The sequence below is a fragment of the Eleutherodactylus coqui genome, chromosome 9, assembly GCF_035609145.1.
Source record: "Eleutherodactylus coqui strain aEleCoq1 chromosome 9, aEleCoq1.hap1, whole genome shotgun sequence".
In the NCBI taxonomy this organism is placed as follows: domain Eukaryota; kingdom Metazoa; phylum Chordata; class Amphibia; order Anura; family Eleutherodactylidae; genus Eleutherodactylus; species Eleutherodactylus coqui.
Window position 1 is genome coordinate 165,728,345 of NC_089845.1, and position 15,005 is coordinate 165,743,349.

The 15,005-nt window shown below is 44.3% G+C and overlaps 1 protein-coding gene across 5 annotated transcripts in view; it reads right to left on the reverse strand.

Moving 5' to 3' along the window:
- KHDRBS3 (KH RNA binding domain containing, signal transduction associated 3) overlaps positions 1-10,483 on the reverse strand; it is a 127,612-nt gene extending 117,129 nt beyond the window's left edge. For all 5 annotated transcript variants that reach the window (XM_066579065.1, XM_066579066.1, XM_066579062.1 and 2 more), the window contains exon 1: positions 10,281-10,483. In XM_066579065.1, the coding sequence (XP_066435162.1) occupies positions 10,281-10,365 (85 nt within the window). In that variant the 5' untranslated portion in view covers positions 10,366-10,483. The remainder of the gene's footprint in view (positions 1-10,280) is intronic.
- Between the last annotated feature and the right edge of the window lie 4,522 nt (positions 10,484-15,005).

The following is a 15,005-nucleotide window of genomic DNA, read 5'->3' on the forward strand; positions in this document are numbered from 1 at the left end:
AATCCATCAGTTCCGGGTCTGGATTTCAGCCACTGAAGATTGCCAATGCGGTTTTCACACTACCCAATCCCAATAGTGCACTGGGTGCTGGACTACATGCACTATACCTGCTCCGATTGGCCAGCGCTGTTACTTTCGGAGGCAGCACTCCTGCCTTCGAAAGTGGCTTTAGCATACACAATCATTGATGAGGTGCGCGAAATGCACAAAATAGGACAACGCTGTAAAATCGCGGTGCTGGAAAGCACCGTCCAGCGCCGCAAATCGAGCACGTTAGAGAGGCTCCATTGAAAACAATGAGCCTCTGGCTGCACTTAAATAGCAATGTTTAATGATGAGAAAAATTGCTGCGTGAGGGTGTGGGGGGGGGGGCTAACTGCACCACAACTTTGGTTAAAAGGAGTTTTTGTATATAAAAAAGAAAAAAAATAGCTTTTTGCTGTCTCATGTTGCCAATTTTTTAACCGGGTGTGGCTTATTGGAGGGGTGCGGCTGCCCCAATAGATTTAAAGAAGTTGTCCAGTTGTAAACAATTGAGGTCCTAACCATAGTAGATGAAAGTCCATTCCACCAATTAGGTGTTTGCCAGTCTGGGGCGTTCAGCGATCCGATGTTTGCTGGTCTGGGGCGCTCATGTCTGCAGGACGCAGTGTTCATTCTCACTGTGGTAGCCAGACTTTGCATTGAGGCCTAGCTCCCATTGAAGTGAATGGCCTGTAATTCCAATCTTGGCCACTGCAGGCATAACAGAGCCATCCGCTTCCTGCAGAAATCCGCTCAGTGCATCAGCACACCAGCCCAGCAAACAGGTGCTCAGGGTTGTCCTTGGTGGCATAACTGCCGATCCATCATTAGTGGTCTATCCTGCTGTTAGGCAATCACTAGTTTAGAACCAGACAACCCCTTAAAGTATAATTTATGAAAGAAACTGCTGGAATTCTATCAGAACTCTTCCCACCGATACCTGGCATCAGTATCTATGGCACGTCGATGCCCACAATGCATCTGATGAATTACACCTGTGCGCCTCTTAATACAGCAGGAACATCTTACTACAGAGCAGTGGTTATTAGGATTGCTGTGAAACCAGTTCTAGCAGACTTGCCCCGTTGGCTACAGGGTCGTCGTTACTGATCACAGAATATAATACTGCATCAGGATTGGAGATTTTCATGAATGCAGCAGAGCAGAGTTTGTCATTTGGCACAAGCACTATAGATATGAAACATCTCTCCCAATAAACAGCAGGCGTGACGGATGATCAAGGAGCAGAAAACCGGTAAATGGCAGATTCGGCTGCGCTAGCAAAAATAAAGCATGAAAACTGAGAAACATCAAATCTCCAGGGATCTACAAGTATGAAAAAGGCCCCAAAGTTAAGCAAAGTGTGTGAACCCCTCGGCTGGTCTGAAGCAACGCTGATGCCAGGGCTGCACTGGTCAATGGCAGCCTAGAAGCGGGCGGCATTTGCTGATGCCAGGGCTGCACTGGTCAATCGCAGCCAACAAGCTGGCGGTGTTATCTTTCTATGCACAAGATCTCGCGGGAGTGCAGAATCTGGCGGCGCAGCAGCGTGAAGCTGGCAGACTGCTGGGAGCGAGCGCAGGGTGAATGTTCTGGGGTCTTGGTTATATGTCTGCTATATGGAAGATCCAAGGAGGGAACAGAGCAGAAGGAACGAAAAATAAGGCACCGGCCAGAACACTAGAGCCTTTAAGGGTGGGAATACTTGAACATTTTCTTGCTTCAATGCATCTACTAGAAGAGTTAAGCAACTTTGCTTCTAATCTTCTCTACAAATCTCTGGAGAGAGAAGCCGCTGCCTGCAGGGTCAGACTACACAGCTGTACCTGTAGTCTGTAACCATGGAGACCGGTCTGCACAGCAGCTGTATCCACAAGCCAGTTAAGGTATTTTTAACCCTTTAGTGGACAGCCCATTTTAGCTCTTAGACCGTATACACACTGGCATACTTGCACATAAAGTTGCGCACGCGCAATATGCAGAAAATAGCACCCAATCGACTTCCATTTTGCACGTACAATCGCGCCACGCAAAAACCCACATTCTTTATTTTCCTGCACATTGGTGCATCCGGAACGCACTAAAGTATTTGGCCATTACTGGCTGCACGCAATCACGCACAACTTGCACTCACGAAGTACAGTAGAACTGCAGTTGCGCACGATATGCAGCTTTCCTTTCGTAAAAATGCAGCGCAAAAAGCATACGCCGCTTTCATAAAAGATATCCAGCAACATTAAATCTCCATCCCACAAGGAGGAGGTGGAAAAATGCAAGCCACTTGTGAGGAGTCTGAGCCTCAAGACTCAAACAGTCCGGTCGGTCAGTCGCAAGAGCCATAACACATTGACAGTTGTAAGGGCTGGTTTTTTGGGACGAGTTTTTCCTTTAATGGCGCCATTCTGGGGTACGTGTGTTGTACAATTTTCTGTAATTTGTATTTTTTGGTATTTTCTCCAAAAAAAAAAAAAAAAAGGGATTGTGGGAAGAGTGTTTAAAACTGGATTTTTTTTCCCTCCAAGTTTAACTTTATTGAACCATTTTGACACTTTAGTCCCTCAGGGGAACTTGAAGAGGTGATCATTTAATCACTAGGATAGTACACTGCATTACTTATGTAGTGCGTTCTACTAAGCCTATGACACCAGCATATCAGATTTTGCCAGAGACGGAGTTTAATAGACTGAGTTACATGCAAACATGGACACCTTTGTCAGGCTTCTGGCTGCCATGGGAACTATGGAATGCGAGAAGCTAGAGGTCATATCAAATTGTCCCCCATCGGCCGTTCTGTCCAGACTGTTAGGAGGCGTTGGGACCAGTGGATGAGGGCACACAAGGTGAGTGGGCTCAGGACGCCCCTACAGACCACCAGTAGAGAGGAGCATCTAACCGTACCCAAGCTAGAGGCAGCCCAACAGGGTACTAGAGTCTCCATGCCCCCCATATCACATCTTGTATCTAAGCTAGAAACGGTACCACAGGGTACTAGAGCCTCCATGCCTGCCCATATCACATCTTGTATCCAAGCTAGAGGCTGTACAACAGGATACTAGAGCCTCCATGCCCACATGTATCACATCTTGTATCCAAGCTAGAGGCAGCCCAACAGGGTACTAGAGCCTCCATGCCACCCCCATTTCACATCTTGTATCTAAGCTAGAGACGGTACCACAGGGTACTAGAGCCTCCATGCCTGCCCATATCACATCTTGTATCCAAGCTAGAGGCTGTACAAGAGGGTACTAGAGCCTCCATGCCCACATGTATCACATCTTGTATCCAAGCTAGAGGCGGTACAAGAGGGTACTAGAGCCTCCATGCCTGCCTGTATCACATCATGTATCCAAGCTAGAGGTGGTACAACAGGGTACTAGAGCCTCCCTACAAGGGGGCAGTGTCCACAATAAATTATGCTTTTGCTCTGATACTATAATCACTTACTTCTAACAATGTTACAATTACAGAGAACGTTTCCTTCCATCCGACAGCTTCTATGGTTGGGCGGGAGTTCCTGACGATACACGTGTACAACCTCTGCTCCATTTATGTGGCGACCTTCAGGACTCAATGAGGATCAGGTTTGTCAGAAATCCAACAAAGTTACCTCCATCCTACTTTATAACCCCTGTAATAGGGAAACCCCTTAAGTCCCTAACATTCACTTAACTGCTCCTAACTTTCTGTTGGCCAAGTCCATGCTAGGATTCAGTTACAGAATACCCCTTAAGGGGGGGGGGGGGGGGGAAGGGGTCCTGCCTCTGTCCCCTTCTGGCAGGTGACGTGAAAGTCCAACCACAGATGCCTTTCACGTCCTACCTAAAGAACTACTACAACCCCGAAAACGGGCAATTTAGCCATGCACTTATTCCAGCTGTTCTTTCCCCTTAGATTTAACCCTTCACAGGGGTGTTACAACTTTGGACATGTATGCTTCTTTACTTCTGGGACCTCTAATCAAGAGAATTAAAGGGATGCCTATGAAAGTTATGCCCCCTAAACCACCGCCAGTGTACAGCGCTTACACACGTGGAGACACACTGATACATTGTTTAAACACGCCAAACATTTGCATCTCCCATTGTAGTCTAATGAATATGGCTGCTATCTATAGCTGGCAGTGCCAGTAATGCTGCTACTGGATACATCTCTGCCTTTCCTGCCTTTGTACCCTTCTCAATCCTTAGAAAATAGAAGTTTCATACAATATGCAAATTAGCTGGCAAGTGCTCCGAGGGCGGTCCCAACACCGGCAAGTGCTCTGGTTCTCTGCCTACTCCCACCAACAATCAACATAAGTTCATGACATCAACCTTGGCACTGAAGTCTCATTTTTTCCTACCCCAGCACAAGTGCAGTATCTCTGCTCCCGAGGGCAATCGGTGTATTGGAAGTAGCCAGCGTGCATGCGCAGTTCATCAGCGAGCAAGTCAACTATAGTAGAAACAAATTGCTTCAGTTCTGCGGATGACTACATCATGAACTTGTGCGATTTCCTCTGAGTAACAGCGCCTCCATCAGAATAAGTTCATAAAATCAACCTTGGCACCGAAGTCTTTCCTTCCTATTCCAGTGCGGGAGGCAGCTTGATCACTGATGTACTGCGCATGCACCATGGTCATTTCCAGTAAACTCGGAGGTACTGTAGATTATCCCCAGGAGCAGGGAGCATACTGCTCATATGCTGGGATAATTGACGATAGCACCAACTTCTGTTTATTGTGGTGCTGCCACACCGGAATGGAGGCGGCACCAAGCGGGACTAGGCACATTACTTGCTGTATTGGCACTGCCCTCAGATTAAACTTAACTTCTTGAGTGAAAGGGTATCAAAGAAGAACAAAGGTAAATCACAACATGTATTTACAAGGGTTGTCTGGTTGTAAATCAATTGCCTATCCTCAGGATAAGTAATAAATAGATTGGTGGGGGTCAGTTACCTTGGAGCCCCTTCCGATCAGCAGTTTAGCAGGCCAACCTGGTTGAGTACTAAGTCAATTTCTGTAGGAAGCAGGCAGCTCTGTTCTTACTGTAGTGGCCAGGCTGGGTATTGGAGGCAAAGCTCTCATTCATTTCAATGCCTGCAATACCAAGCCTGGCCACTACAGTAAGAACAGAGCCATCTGCTTTCTGCAAAAATCAATGCAGCACAGGGGTGCACCAGCCTAGTTACCAGCTGCTTGGTAGGGGGGCCCAGGCAATAGACCCCCAGCAATTACTGTAACTTCTACTAAAGGCTAGGCCATCAATAGTTTACAACTGGAAAACACCTTTAAGTGCTGTACAGAATGTTGGCAGTGGTTTAGGCAGCATCATTTTAACGACAGGAAACTTTAAAGCATCCACCTGACACTGAGCAGCTGCCAACAGGAAGCTTCCAGGTCATTGCACCTTAGGCTTAGCTTTTAGAAGTCCACCAGACATTAAGCATTTATCTTTAGTGTTCTAGCATGTTTTACTGGTACATAGGGGTTTGGACTTAATTCACAAGCCAAGTCTCCATCATCGAACACTAGTCTCAGCTTGTAGGAGCCCACCTGACATTGTGCTGCTTCCAATATGACACATTCAGATCACTGCATCCTTGTTTCAGCTTTTAAGAGCTCATCTGACATAGAGCACTCCCTTTAGTGTTCTAGTATGCATTATGCAGACAGACCTTCTAATGTCCCGCTGACCCATGACTCCTGCAAGCAAAGGTGGCTGAATGTGGCCACATACAGGAGGAAACCAAGAGGCAAGAACTCCAGAAAACCCAACTGTGCTTCCTCAACTACTTCAATCTAGTCCATGTGTGGCCAACTCTCCATTTCACCTCCACCTGGATACAGTTGGCCACCTTGGCTTGCAACGTGTGGGATCAGGACATCTGTCCTCCCTTTAGGTAGTCTGAGGCTACCATTAGACTTCTGGTCTATCCTGTAGAAACCCCCTCAAGTGCTACTAACCAGACTCTCCCGATCCAGTAAATGTATTTTCCTTGTGCTGTAGAGGACGGCGGCGGCTCTGGCGCTCAAGAACCCTATCAGAAGGCTGCAAACCTCCGATTCCCAGAGCAGGGAGGAGAGCGAGGCCGTGTGAATTATGCAACAAATTCCAATTTAGCCTTTCCAACTTGTGATAAACTGGTCTTGATGAGAACGTCGGGGGAGACATGCGGCAGACAGGAAGAAAATACAACATGGCACATTTGGAAGCCTGAACCGAGCGGCTCATATAGGAGGCTGATCACCTGCCAAGAACAACGCAAAATACAGACGAGGAAACAATATACGATGGAGGGGGTCGCTTTCAACTGGCAAGAGGCGCTTCATTTGCATAGTTAAAATCCCATCTGCGATACTGTTAAAGAGTCTACAAGTTGCAAGAACGTCAACTGTGGCGCCATAAACCAAGCTGGAAGGGAGAGAGAATGGAAAAAACGGTGAACGGCAGCTGGACTCAATACAAAGTGCTGTGTGAAGTCAAGGAGGACAGCAACCAAAGTAGGCAGTTGAATTTGTTATCTAACTTTAGGGCTCATTCACACAGGTGTATGCAGTTTTCAGTCCATGAATACAATGCAATTTCATGGACTGAGTCTATTCCCTACGTATCTGGTCCAGCTTGTGTATTATAAGTCGCACGACCATTCATTTCATGCGTAACTATGCAATATGCAGTGAAAACTCATCCATCTCGTATATTTACGCCTTCCCTTGACTCCAATGGGCTATTTAGGTCGATAATGCGCGCCAAAATAGGACATGCTGCTTTTTTTCCCCATGTGAATAAATATGTAGCCCTTAATCCCGCAATGCAAGTCAATGGGGTTTCAGCGCTGCTCATTATGCACGTAAAAAATGTGTGCGTCACATGCTGCGTAAATAAGCCCCTAGGGTATGTTCACAGGGCGTATTTGGTGGGGCTGAAGAAGATCTGCGTCAAAATCAGCCCAAATTACACAAAACACTTTTCTTGTATTTGACGCATAGATTTGAAGTCCCATTGATTTCTATCACAAAAAAAAAAAAAAAAAAGTAAAACAAAAAGTAGGGACGTTACTTCATGCAATGTGGAGTTTTACCTTGGGGCGGCATCAAGACAGGAACAGTTTCCCCATCACAAATCAATGGGGCGCATATTGTAAGCGTATTTTGGTGGTTAATACGTTGTGTGAACATTACACGGAGCTCGAAGGAAGTTATGTGATGATACATTGTATCACTGAGCTCTACCAAATGACAAACTCTGCACCGCTACATTAGATTAAGGTCACACATGCTAGGCATGACATTCATAGCTCGTTGACACCAGAAGAGGTGTATATGTATATAAAGTTTCTCAGGCTTATAAAACCACCAACTGCGTCATTTTAAGACATTTCAAGAGCGCATTAAACCAGACACTACACCTTCCATCGCCTCATGTGAGGGTACAGATGGCTGCTTCACCAGAGCCGAGCTTCTAGCAGCCACCAACATCATATATCAAGAGAATACAATGTATCGTCATCATGTAGAAATGTTACAATGTGTCAACATGTAGAGATACAATGTATAAACACATCTTGTGGAGATGTTACAGTGTCGTCATCATGTAGGGACAATCAAGAGGTTCCATACGAAGTATCAAAAAACGGAATACTCATACAGTTCTGCTCCTGAAATAATGATAAGCTAGTAAGATGCACCAAGCCATCAGGACAAGCCTAAATACCCATTAAGTAGTGACACTAGTGCAATATAGCAGAGCCGAGTTTGACATCTGCTGTGATATTTCTTGAGCTCTTCCACAGAACTGCAGGAAAACTGAGCTCTCTTTAATAAATGGAATCAGGTACACAACCATTTCAGCACTGCTACATCAGTGAAAATAAAGGAGACTTATCCAGGACAGTCAGTGGAAGTTCACTCGAGAACTCAATATACTGTATGACCCCAACATGAGCCGGAGTGAACTCAAGGAATCCGCGATCAATGGATTATATTGAGGCGAATAATTCAAAGAATTACTGAAAACTGATTTTGATTGGACAACCGAGTTGATCTACAGTATACAGCTCTGCTACATCAGTGGAAATACAAGACACACACCTAGGGTCTACAGAGCAATCATATTGGGGGGGGGGGGGGGGGGAAACAAAGCTGAAAGGTGATAACGAGGCGAGGGACAGCGTGCAGGACTGGTAGATGGTATACAGAGACCTGCAGAGGCAGTAGACAGCATCATGGTAGATTAACCCCTTCCACCACAATCTAATGAGTCAAACCACTGCCCGCATCCTGGGAATATGAAAGGGATAACTTACAAGACATCCCTATTAGCAGTGAGGAAACCCTTCGACCTCCATACACAGTAATAAGATTATGTATTCCCCATCCAGCAGAGGATCTATGACTACCAGATCTGCATGATGTAATGATCCCATACAGACCCCAGCTGCAGAGACTATGGAGGGTCACATTGAGCGCCTTTATTTTGTAGCATTATGCAGTAATGAAGGAGATGGGAAGGGGTTAATCCTGAAGAATAGACATTGATCTGGTAATTGTATTTCTTCACATCTTGGATGCAGATAACAGACCCCCTATAGAAATACCTATAGACATGAAATTATGAGAAGGAGGGTGGCTACCACAATTTAGAATGCAAGCAGATGGAAGCAATGGAGGCAAAGTGACAGTGCCCAGCACAGAGCAAGTACAGAGGACATCTGGCCGAACCTCAGGAGATACAGAAGACCCTGGAGACACCCAATGCCCGAGGCTGATAGGAGACCTCCATGGCATCTCCTAAGCTGGTGCCAGTGACAAGCCAGCTGCTGCCAACATGAAGCCTTCTGATCAACGCACCCTAGGCACATAGCTTTTGGGAGCCCAACTGAGATTGAGCACCTCCCTTTAGCATCATAGCATGCACTACCTAGAGGAGTTTGGACCTCTAAGTCTTCAACTATTACACCATAGACTGTTTCTAGCAATCTACCTGATATTGAGCTATTACCGACATGAAGCTTTCAGATTATTTCACCCTAGGCTTAGCTTCTAGGAGCCCACTTGACATTGATCACCTCCCATGCAGGGTTATAGCATATACTACATAGACAGAGAGGTTTGAACCAACTGCACCTCCCAAGTCTCCAAATACTGCTCCCTACACTCAGCTATTAGCAACAGATCTAAAATTAAGCTGCCTCCAACATGAAGCTTCCAGATCATTGCCCCCTTGGCTCAGCTTTGGGAGCCCACCTGGCACCCTTTAGTTTGACAACACACATCAGACAGCAGGTTGGAACAATTTCCACCTCCTAAATATCCATCTACTGCACCCTGGGGTCAGCTTTTAGCTGCCCATTTGACATTTAGCTACTTCCAACATGAAGATGTCAGTTCACTGCACTTTAAGATCAGCTTTTTGGAGCTCACCTGACACTGAGTACCAATGTTACAGCATGCATTATAAAACAGAGGTTTGGACGAATTTCACCTAAGTCCGCATCTGTTGCACCCTAGGCTCAGCTTTTAAGGAGCCCACCTAATATTGAGCTACCATCAACATGTCTCCTCCAGATCCTTGCATCCTTAGCTCAGCTTTTAAGAGCCAACCTGACATTGAGCACCTCCCTTCAGTGTTATTCTCACTTCTCAAGTCTGCTTCTATTGGACCCTAGGCTCCGTTTTTAAGGAACCCACCTGACACTGAGCTTGTGCCAACTCCAAGCTTTCAGACCATCACACCCTCAGCTAAGCATCTTGGAGCCCACCTGACATTGGCCCCCCTCTGTATGACAGCATGCACTACTAGAGACAGGGGTTTGGAACAATTTCAGTCTCAATCTATTCAACCCCAGTGCCAGCTTCTAGCAGCCAACCTGACATTGAGCTGCTGCCAGCATGAAGCTTTCTGATGAGGGCACCAGAGGTTCAGCTTTTGGGGGACCACCTGTCATTGAGCAGCTCCCTTCAGTGTTATAGCATGCAGTAGTCAAGGTTGGGACCAGTTGCACCTCCTAAGTCTCCCTCAATTGCACCACTACATCAGCTTTAAGAGCCCACCTGACATTGAGCAGCTCCCTTCAGTCTTCTACCACGCACTGCCAGACACAGGAGGTTTGGACCAATTTCATCTCCTAAGTCTCCATCTATTGCACCCTAGGCTCAGCTGCCAACAAGAAGCTTTCAGACCACTGCACCCTAGGATGAGCTTAAGGGGGCCCACCTGACATTGACCTCATGCACACATCCTCAGCTGTGCCCACCTGCGACCCCCCTCACCTTCAGTCACCATCCTCAGTGCGTGGGTGAACGAAGGGTCCAGCGCGTCCTTCTCGGCCAGCAGTTGGGGCAGATACTTCTCCATCCAAAGCGAAGACAAAAGTCCAACAAAGAGAAGATGAAGCCGAGAAGACGCCGCGTCGCTCCGAAGACACAAGTAAACGAGCAGCGGCGGAGCTCGGCAGCACAATCCACGACCCGCGGTCTCCTCTGACGGCTCTGAGCCCCGCCGCCTCCGCCGCAATATATAAACAGCTGCAGACCCCGCCCTCAGCTCCGCCCCTGGGGCGGGAAGACACGGATCCCTCCGCCGAAATCCCTCCCAAACTAGGGAGCAGCAAGAAAGAGTCCGCGCTCAGCGGAGGTACACAGAGAGAGTCAATAACAAGTGCGTATCCGTCCGCCGGCCGCTGTCCAGCGTGCTGAATGTAATATACAGAGCTGAATATGCATCCTATATAAAAGTGCATACCGTATATTATGCATACTGCTGAACCTGCTTCCTATATAAAGTGAATAACATATTATATATAGTGCTGAACCTACTCCCTATGTAAAGTGCATACCGTATATTATGCATACTGCAGAACCTGCTTCCTATATAAAGTGAATAACATATATTATATATAGTGCTGAACCTACTCCCTATGTAAAGTGCATACCGTATATTACAGTGCTAAACCTACATCCCATATACAGTGCATACCGTACATTATATATAGTGCTGAACCTTCATCCTATAGACAGTGCATACTATATATTACATATAACGCTGAACCTGCTCCATATATACAGTGCATACTGTATATTATATACAGTGCTAAACCTGCATCCTATATACAGTGCACACTGTATATTACATAGTGTTGAACCTGTTCCCTATATACAGTGCATACTGTGCATTATAGAGCTTAACCTGCTCCCTATATACAGTGCATTATATAAAGCGCTTAACCTGCTCCATATATACAGTGCATACTGTATATTAAATATACTGCCGAGCCCAGCTCCCAATATGCAGTGCATGCCATATATCGTGCTGGACCTGCATCCTAAATATAGTGCATACTTTTCATTATGTATAGAGCTGAACCTGCCCCCTATATACAGTGCCTAATGTATATTATATATGGTGCAGGGCCTGATCCCTATATACAGTGCATAGTGTATATTCTATATAGTGCTGAACCTGCTCCATATATACAGTGTATTCTGTATATTATATATAGTGCAGAACCTGTATCCTATATACAGTGCATACCATATATTATATATACTGCTTAACCTGTTCTCTATATACAGTGTATACTGCATATTATATATAGTGCTGAACCTGCTCCCTATATACAGTGCATTATATATAAAGCTGAACTTGCCCCCTATATAAAGTGCATACTGTATATTTTATACAGTATTGAACTTGCTCCCTATATACAGTGCATACTGTATATTATATATAGTGCTGAACCTGCATCCTCTACACAGCGCATACTGTATATTATATTTAGTGCTGAACCTGCTCCCTATATACAGTGCACACCATTATAAATACTGCTGGACTTACTCCATTTATACAGTGCATACTGTGTATTGTATATAGTGCATACCATATATTACATATAGTGCTGAACCTGTATCCTACATAAAGTGCATACTGTGCATTATAGAGCTGAATCTGCCCCATATATACAGTGCATTATATATATATATATATATATATATATATATACACATACACACACACACACACACACAGCTGAACCTGCAACCTATATACAGTGCATACCGTATACTAGATATGCTGCTCAACCTGCTCCATATAAACAGTGCATACTGTATATTATATAGGGCTGGACCTACTCCATATATACAGTGCATACTGTATATTATATATAGTGCTGAACCTGCATCTATACAGTGCATACTGTGTATTATAGTGCTCTACCTGCTCCATATAAACAGTGCATACTGCATATTATATATAGTGCTGGACCTACTCCATATATACAGTGCATATTGTATATTATATATAGTGCTGAACTTGCTTCATATATACAGATCATAGCATATATTATACATAGTGCTGGACCTGCTCCATATATACAGTGCATTCCATATATTATATATAGTGCTGAACCTACTCTATATTTACAGTGCATACTGTATATTATAGTCAGCCACACAGCTGTGCCACATGGTAATCCAGTATGATCCCCACACATCACACCGACAGCTCTACTAATCCATTCTGATTTCCACACAGCTCTACTGCATCCATCTTGATTCCCACACATTACACACACAGCTCTGCTACATTGTGCATCCATTAGGATTCCCACACATCACACACACAGTGCTACTACATGCATTCTGAGCCCACACATCTCTCTCTCTCACACACACACACACACACCTCTACTAAATCCCTCCCGATTCCCACACATTACACACAGCTCTACTACATCCATCTTGATTCATAGAATCATAGAATGGTGGAGTTGGAAGGGACCTCCAGGGTCATTAGGTCCAAACCCCTTATCAGTGCAGGATGCGCTAAATCATCCCAGATAGATGATTCCCATGCAGAGCTCTCTACTACCTCCATTTTGACCCCACACACACAGTTCTACTACATCCATTTTCACCACACACATTACACACACTGCACGACACACAGGGCTTTGCTACATCCTGATTCACACACACACACACACAACTCTGCTAAATTGTACATTCATTATGATCCCCACACATTACACACACAGCTCTACTACATCCATCTTGATTCCCACACACAGCTCTGCTACATCCTGATTTTCATACATCACATCCATGCTGACCCCATACATGACACACAGCTCTGCTACATCCTGATTCACACACACACACATCTCTGCTACATCCACATTCATCCTGATTTCCACACATTACCAGACTCCTGGATACAGGGATTACCCCTGGTCATGTGATTCCTGGCTGCACCCAGATCGGTGATCACATGACTGTGATGTCATCACAGGTTCTGGTAGCATCTGCTGTCAGTTTATCCAGTATACAGTACTTTCTAGCAAACTGCACAATGGCTTCTCCCACAGCAGTGAAATCACCGCAAGTCCTTCAGCCCACGGGCTCTCTGAGGTGGCAGTAAGTCAGTGTCTCCTGTTAGGACCGTTGACTTGTGTCTGAGATACTAATAGCTTAGTTGTATTTTCATTTTGTTTTTGTTGTCCTCTGCTTTTCAAGAGCCCTGTGTTGTCCTTCTGTCAGTCAGCCTCTGTGTTTTATATATGTTGTAGGACCTGTGACGATGTCACCAGGGGCGGAGCATGAGAAGCACTCACATACTGACAAGTGGTTGTTAGTAGTTTGATGATGTATAAGTTATTTATTGGGCTGAACCTGCTCCCTGTATATAGTTCAGGATGTATGTATATTTTATATAGTACAAAATCCTCACTCTATATAAAGTGCAGGAAATTTTATTATATACACACACATATTAACACATATACACACACAGCTGAACCTGCTCCCTTTATATAGTAATTGCTGTTTATTTTACTGAACCATCACCTTATATACAATGCATGCTTTATACATTATATATTGCTGAATATGCTCACTATATGCAGTGCTTACTGTATACATTTTATATACAGTGCTAAGCAAACTGTTTATATAGAGTATGATGTTCATATTAACGATGGTATTGAATCTACTTCGTATCTAAAGTGCATGATGTATATAGATAGATCTGTTCCTGCTCCCTATAAACAATACAGGATGTGTGTATTATATATAGCACTGAACCTGCACCATATATACAGTGCACACTGTGTATATTATATACAGTGCTGAACTTGCTCCATAGTCAGCATATACAATGCATGCTGTATATTATATAGTGTTGAACCTGCCCCATATATACAGTTCATGATGCATACATTATATATAGTGCTGAAGCTGTACCCTATATACAGTGCAGGATTTGTGTATTATATATAGTGCTGAACTCTTTTGTATGCAGTGCATTCTGTATATATTATATATCTTGCTGAACATGCTCCTTATATACTATGCATACTGTATATATTATATATAGTGCCAAACCTTTTCCTTATATGGAGTGCATGCTTTTAACATTATATAGTTAGTGCAGGAACTAAAAGTGATGTAGATTGTTTGCAGTGTAATATATATATATATATATATATATATATATATATATATATATATATATATATATATATATATATATATATATATATATATATATACACACACACACACACACACACACACACACACAATAGCGTACCCGTCGCGCGTTGCCACGAAGACAGACATACATACATACATACGTTTTTATATATCTAGATAACAACCAATCACAGCGCAGCTTTCAAGTTACCTCAGCGGTATAATATATAACAACCAATCACAGCACAGCAGCTTTCATGTTACCTCAGCAGTAGAATATATAGCAACCAATCAGAGCACAGCTTTCATGTTACCTCAGCAGTATAAGAAATAGCAACCAATCAGAGCACAGCTTTCATTTTACCTCAGCAGTAAAAGAAATTGCAACCAATCACAGCACAGCTTTCATTTTACCTCAGCATTATCAATATCCAGGAATTGTCTTGCGAAACGTTCGGCGGATGCATCATTTTGTAGTTGAACACGCATCCCGTTGCTCGTAATGCCTTTTGCTTTTGTGCTTGA